The sequence below is a fragment of the Glycine soja genome, chromosome 10 (assembly GCF_004193775.1).
Source record: "Glycine soja cultivar W05 chromosome 10, ASM419377v2, whole genome shotgun sequence".
NCBI classification, from domain to species: Eukaryota; Viridiplantae; Streptophyta; class Magnoliopsida; order Fabales; family Fabaceae; genus Glycine; species Glycine soja.
In genome coordinates this window covers 48,950,164-48,957,213 of record NC_041011.1, presented here as the reverse complement: position 1 = coordinate 48,957,213, position 7,050 = coordinate 48,950,164, and the positions used below count along the sequence as shown (strand labels likewise).

Here is a 7,050-nt window from a genome sequence, read left to right as displayed (position 1 = left end):
TGTTTATATTTTTTTTAAATAATTTTATTAATTTTAAGAAACAAATTCTACCTTTTTTTTTTAATTTTTACTTTATAATTTTAAACAAACTACCCCAATATAACTAACAACACATATACATTAAACTCTAACAAAGTAGATAATCCCTTGTTCTTATCTTCTACTATTTGATAACATAAAAATAGGAAAGGAAGATAATATTGGTTGTTTGGGCGGTAAAAAGAAACATTGGTTTTTTGGTTGAATAATTATGATACTGTTATTTTTTATTTATTTATCCTTTTATCAGTTCCATAGTCCCTCTTATTTATTTTTTAACTAAATATTTTTACTTTCCTTTTATTTTTCACTTGACCGTATATAGTAGGAATTAATAGAAGGGGTGGTAGGGTCGGGGAGAGAAACTCGCTTCTCCCGCCTCTCCAATTCTTGAATCCGCTGAAACAGTAAAGTAACCAAACCACAACCCTTCCTTCCCTCATTTTCATTTTTCACACACAGCACAACACTCTCGCATGTTGTTATGTTGATGTTTCCTCTCTCGCTCTCTGCAAACAACAATGGACACGCCAGATAGGAGCAAGATCAACACCCCTCTTTCCCAATTTGAGGTTTTCCTTCTTTCTTTGCATGCGCTTTCACCACTATTTCCTTTCCTTTCCTTTTCTTTTTTTAGGTTAAAAACCGTTTTTTTAATTCACGCTCAAGTGCTAGTTAAACCCTCAGCTTCTGTGTTCTAGATCACTCCCCAACTTCAATTATTCAACACCATTTGTATTTCTAACCAAATTGGGAAATTTCCTTTTTCTTTGTTTACTTATTTTTTCTGCTTGTTTTTTTAGAGTATGTATATGCCAGTCAAGAAAGTTATTTTTCTAACCCCAGATTCGATTGCTTCTGAAGTTTAAGTTGATTTTTTCTTCTTCTCCTTCCAAATTTGTTAAAAAAAAAGTCGCATTTTCCCATTTTGGTCTTCATTTTAAGGTTTTTTTTTTCTCCCTCTAAATCTTCTGCTTTTTGGTCAACGGTCAGTTCTCCTGTAGGTTTTGTGCTTGAAAATTTTTAGGCTTTCATTTTTGCCATCATGCATCTATAACCTGCTTCGTTTTTAGTTATAATGAAAGCATTCCCTTTGTGATTCGGTTTGTTAACCGATTAATTTGTAAACTATTTTCTGATTTGCGCTTGTCTTTCATCATGTTCATGCATAAAATTTTCTTTTACTTCACCAGTTTAACCTTATTTTTATGCAGGATTCGCCTGTATTTAACTATATCAGTAATCTATCTCCTATAGAGCCCGTTAAATCAGTTCACCTTACTCATACATTCAACTCATATAGCTTTTCATCACCTCCATCGGTTTTCACATCACCCCATGGCAACTGTCACAAGGAATCCAGATTCCTCAAGAGGTAACAGTGAAATCTTCTTCTCTTTCCTGTTTATTGTTCTTGATGATTGTGAGTGGCATTGGTCAATATAGAATTGTAGATGTTTCAGTGACATGTTTTTTTTTTTTTTATTGTTCTCTGTTTTTTTGTAGGCATAACCTTTTGGAGACATCCAAACCTAAGGTTTGGTCTGAAGATGTAAATAGTGTTTATTCATCTGAAGAGACTCTTGCAGATTCAACTCAAGCATGTCATGAATCAAGTGAGCAACAGGAAAATACTGCTCAAAAGATTTCCATTGGAGATGCCTCAATTGAGCCATGTAACGAAAACCCAAATATCTCAATTGAGCTTCCACAAGTCTTAAAATGTAATTTGGGTAGCCCTGGGTATGAACCTCTACTCTGCTGTGATGAGGCTAACTCTCTTTTGGAATTACCCGGCAATGGCAAGCCAGCATCAGATGTTGCTTATGTTCCAGAAGGCTCTGAAAAAGATTCAATTGAGGGTGAGATGCATCTTCTGGGGTTATGTCAGATTGAGGAGGCAAAAGTTGAAGGCCCAAATTGTGGTGTGGATAGTTTAATTACTGAAGTCTCTGATCTGTTAATGCTTAGCCCCCCAAATGTGACAGAAGCTTTTAAGGGTTTAAATAAACAATTAAATCCTTCAATAGAGCTTGGCAATTTCATGACTTTGATACCACAATCTGCCACCAATGATGGTCAACAAATGCACATTGGTAATGCAGTTGCTTCTGGTTCAGAACATGAAATTGAAGATCATCCTTCTGAATCAGCAGCTGCCACAGGCACAGGTCAGAGACAGGACAATCTTGCCAATGTTGCTTTGGTGGCTAGCCATCCAAGTGAAAATATGGATAATAAGGTAGGAAAATGAAGTCTGTTTGACTTGCAGTGAATTGTGGATATCAGAGTTGCATGTAGCTGGATGTTTCATTAGTGTATGTCAAAGGCATTTCTAGATTACTTTTCATATACACTATCTCATGCTTAATTATATTTGTAACTTATTCCTGCATTGTTTATATATGAAATTTATAATTCTAGGAAAATGCTATATGACTGGGTTGTTGTCAATCATTACTCTCAAATCACACCTTATAAAAAAAATTATCATTATGATGATTTTTTCTGCATTTTGCATCCTTCCCTAACAAATTTCATGGTAGAGTGTCACACTAATGTTTATATTCTGTCATGGTTTATAAATTTATGATGAGATTTGAATATTTTTCTTTCTCTCTAACTTGCGTCATTGTTTTTATTGTTGAACACATCAATCAATCTAAAATTACTTTTGTCTTTGTATTTAGCTTGTTTATGCGAGACACCGTGGTATACGAAGACGCTGTCTAGATTTTGAGATGGCCATTGTGCAATGGAAGAACCCAGCTGATAATTCAAACACCAACTCAAGTACAGCAATATCTGATGAGGGGAATGTTGGTAATGAAAAGCAACTGCTTCCCACAAAACACAGTGGGGATTCACGGAGGTGTGTTTTGCCAGGAATTGGTTTGCACTTGAATGCACTTGCAAGCTTAAAGGATTGCAAAAATGTAAAAATTGAAAATTTGTCATCTGGAAGGCAACCTAATCTGCACTGCTCTCCTTCATCTGTGCAACTCTCTGCAAGCCAAGAACTTCAACTATCATTGGTACCTGCATCGTCAGAAATAGATTTGGTGCCATCAGAGAATGAGGTTCAGCCTGGTGAAGATTTCCAGCAGAATAGCCCAAAAAAGAAAAGGCAAGTACAATTGCTGATTATCAATTCTGCTTGATAATCTTCATTCCATTACATTTTAGCTTTTCCTTTCTTCGTTGGCCTGATACTAAGCTGGATTTACAGGTGCAAGTTGGAACCAGCTGGGGAAGGGGAGTCTTGCAAGCGTTGTAATTGTAAGAAATCAAAATGTTTGAAGCTGTAAGTTGAAAGAAACACTCCCCCCTTTTCTTTTGGGTTGGAATACTATCATATGCTGCAACGACCTTTGATTTTTATAGTTGCTTTTACTAAACTGTTTTATCGTCTTTAAGATTTCTTTTTTCGGAAAACAAGGAGTTTACTGTGTCTACTTTTTCTTCATGAAGTTATGAATTCTGGTTGTTGAAGATGTAAATGTAGACTTTCACCAAAACCTTATTTGTTGAGTCAATTAAGTCAGTTAGATATGCATTTACACTTAGAATTATTGTGTGCAACACTGCAATTCACTCAGCAAGGCATTTTGCTTAACATTGCCTCTTAAGCCTTTTTTTCCATGTTAAATCTAATCTATAATCACGCAAGTGGCTTCTTAGGACTTGGGAAGTATTAACAGCCTAAATTGGAAGGATAGTAAGTTGTTAAAAGGATTAGTCGGTGTGCATGCATACAATGATTGTTCTAGGAACTGCTATATATAATGGTCAGTCCTGGTGATTTCGTGCCTATGAATATTAACTGCTAGCTGGTAGTTAACTTTGGTTATGGGATTTGGGAAGCTCCTTGTCAGCCCTGTCCTATAGAAACTGGCTAGAACATTTAAGGATTGACCTAGTTGATTTGGTTATGTGTTGTGTAAATAATGTTTACCGTTGTGTAAGTGGTCATGCTTTTAATTGAGCTTCACCTGCCTCTTGAAATGCTGAAACGCAACAGCTAAACATTTAGCTGAGGAGTTGATCTGGTTTTGGGGAAGGAAAGTTCTTACAGATGACATCTGAGTCAAAATGATTTAGAAATATTTTATTTTGAATTGAAAATGTAATTTTACTAAGTTTGGCCATCAAGGAAGGATAATTTTATAAGTAACTTTTTTTGTTTGAGCTTATGTTGGTGTTGGTGTGATTTTCCATAGCCATTTCCATCATGTTTAGTTTAAATTATAAATCTAGTTTAATGCTTAATCTCATGATATTCTCATATAATGTTATTTGGAAATATCCTTCAACCAGTCCCTTTGACTAAAACCTTGAAAACAACGTCAGCTAAATTTTGTAACTCAATTTAGAATCACTTCCATCAAATAAATTGGTGTTATGTTATATTAGTCTTGCTTATGACTTGTGAGTACATAAATCTTCTCAATTTCCTTCAGCTTTGTGCATATTCTCTTGCATGAAAGCTTGAGAAGAAATAAGGCTTTATTATCTTTCTAATTAATCTTTTTTAACCAGTTATTGTGAGTGCTTTGCTGCTGGAGTCTACTGCATAGAACCTTGTGCATGCCATGATTGCTTCAATAAACCTATTCATGTTGAGACTGTTCTTCAAACTCGCCAGCAGATTGAGTCTCGTAATCCACTTGCATTTGCTCCTAAAGTCATACGAAGTTCTGATTCTGTATCTGAAATTGGGGTCAGCAAATTAATATTTAACTTTATTTTCTCACTTTCTAATTTTAAACCATTTTTTTTTCATATATTAATTATTTTTTCCTTGCAGGATGACCCTAACAAAACTCCAGCTTCAGCACGACACAAAAGAGGATGTAATTGCAAGAAATCAAGCTGCCTAAAGAAATATTGTGAATGTTATCAGGTTTTCTTTCTGCTCTTATATCATGTCTGCCTTCAGTTTTAACTTGATTTAGGAACACTTGTTAATTTTTTTTTTTAAAGGGTGGTGTTGGTTGCTCCATAAGCTGTAGATGTGAAGGATGCAAGAACACATATGGTAGAAAGGATGGTAAGTCTCTCTTTTATGCTGCAATAATTGGAGTTAGACATTGCCAATGAAAACCATCAACTTTGATTACTCTTCTAAAAATTGTTTGCTGTTAGAGGTGACATTTTATTTTTGGCAATTTCTCTTTTATATTCAGGTTCTGTTCCTTCTGGATTAGAAGCCGAGCCCGAAGAAGAAACAGAAGCATGCGAAAAGGGTGTGGTGGAAAATGCTTCCCTGAAAACTGAAACAAAGAATACCGAAGACCATCCGGACCAATCTCTTGCTACAACACCATTACCACTTTCCAGGTTTGATATGCTGTGTTTTTGTCAACTGAGATGATAAAATTAATGTCCATTAGTGATCTTGGTTCATTTTATGTAACAGATCATTGCTTCCATTATCCTTTTCATCAAAGTGTAAGCCACCAAGATCTTCTGTTATTACCATCTCCAGTTCCGGATTGCTTGTGGGGCAAAAGCTTGGGAAATCAAATGCTCCGTGGTCTCAATCTCAACCTAAATGTGAAAAGCCTTTGGAAACTGTTCCAGATGATGACTCTTCTGTCACCTGCATCAAAACTTCTTCTCCCAATGGCAAGAGGATCTCCTCTCCTAATTGTAAGGTGGGATCATCACCTACTCGCAGAGGTGGGAGGAAGTTGATATTACAATCTATCTCTTCATTTCCTTCTCTCACCCCTCACCATTAGAATGAGAATCTTCTTCTTTTTTGGCTTAAGTTAGCCTTCCTCCACCCCTCTTCCATTGGTTCACGTTTGCAGTTTGTTGCAGTTGGAGCTGTATGCTTAGTGTGAATGTACATGATTGAGTTTCATCTTACTTTCGTTATAATATGTTTGTTGCGTTCATTTCATAATGTACAACTTCAGTTCAGTTGTATAATAGTTATCTATCTTAACTGATGGTTATCATCACTCCTAAGAGTAGTACTTGGAGAATGATTTGTTATTAAGTCCCTATTGGTCATGTTGGACTATTCCTTTTAAATTTGTTACATGAAGTAAATGTGGTTGGTGCTGTGGAATTGAATGATGCTGCGGTGGCAGTGAAATCGATCGAATTAAGCATATACTATTAAAATTTCCTTATTGTATTGGTAAATGTTGCTCCTTCAGTGGAATAAAATATTAGTTCCGAAATTTGTAAAAGATGGCATGTTTCTGGCAACTTAGCAGCACCACTTAATTGCTTGACTAGAAGTTACTTTGAGTGACCGCTAATCATTCTTAATTGCTTTTCTAATCAAATAGTAGTAATTTTCTTTTCCTAGACGAATCAATGACTTGAGAAAAGACATCGGAGTCAGCTACAAGGAAGGATCATATGGGCGAGGTAAAGCGGATACCTGAGACCATAATCCAATGACTTCTACTTCTTTCATGACAACGATGAATAGGAGAAATCACAATCTTAAAAATACATCAATCTTTGCTAATTTGGTACGGTGAAAGAAATGAGTTGTCATTTTCTTTTATCATCTAATAAGAAAGACTCAATGCTTCCTTTCTTGTTCGGTTTCATCAAGAAAAATAATAAAAATATAAGTAAATGTATAGGGGTAACACAAAATTACTCACGTTCCGTTCCCTTGTTTACGTCCAAGAACAAGGAGAGAACGAAAAAAAATATATAGAGAGACGCTGAATTTTTTGTCTTTTCATCAGTGCTTATTAAATAGGGAATAATCTTGATCTTCCTTCATTTTCTTTTTCATTTCTAAACTAAACAAAGTTGAAGTCATGGAGAAATATTCAATGTAAAGAAAATATTACTTCCTCCAACAAATATAATAGCTCGCCAGCTAGTTCACTTTAGAGTATTTTCATATTTTGTTTTCCTCCTTGAAAGTTTAATTGGGACGTTTCGAAAATTCATTTATATTTTAAATTGAATTTTTTTAGCTTAATTTAATAAATTACTAAAGGCCTTTATGTAATTACTTATACGTGAATATAC

At 35.1% G+C, this 7,050-nt stretch overlaps 1 protein-coding gene across 1 annotated transcript; it reads left to right on the top strand.

Moving 5' to 3' along the window:
* The first annotated feature begins 379 nt into the window (after positions 1-379).
* LOC114372340 (protein tesmin/TSO1-like CXC 2) lies at positions 380-6,118 on the top strand. The gene is made up of 10 exons (XM_028329842.1): positions 380-611; positions 1,254-1,414; positions 1,546-2,281; positions 2,730-3,166; positions 3,269-3,343; positions 4,579-4,759; positions 4,847-4,942; positions 5,023-5,089; positions 5,226-5,379; positions 5,459-6,118. The coding sequence occupies exons 1-10, from the start codon at positions 561-563 to the stop codon at positions 5,781-5,783; spliced, it is 2,283 nt and encodes a 760-aa protein (XP_028185643.1). The 5' UTR covers positions 380-560; the 3' UTR covers positions 5,784-6,118.
* The last annotated feature ends 932 nt before the right edge of the window (positions 6,119-7,050 follow it).

Coding starts and splice junctions, on each gene's coding strand:
- LOC114372340 (XM_028329842.1), top strand. CDS start 561: ATGGACACGCCAGATAGGAGCAAGATCAACACCCCTCTTTCCCAATTT. Junction 1,415..1,545: donor GAATCCAGATTCCTCAAGAG/GTAACAGTGAAA, acceptor GTTTTTTTGTAG/GCATAACCTTTTGGAGACAT. Junction 4,760..4,846: donor ATTCTGTATCTGAAATTGGG/GTCAGCAAATTA, acceptor TTTTCCTTGCAG/GATGACCCTAACAAAACTCC.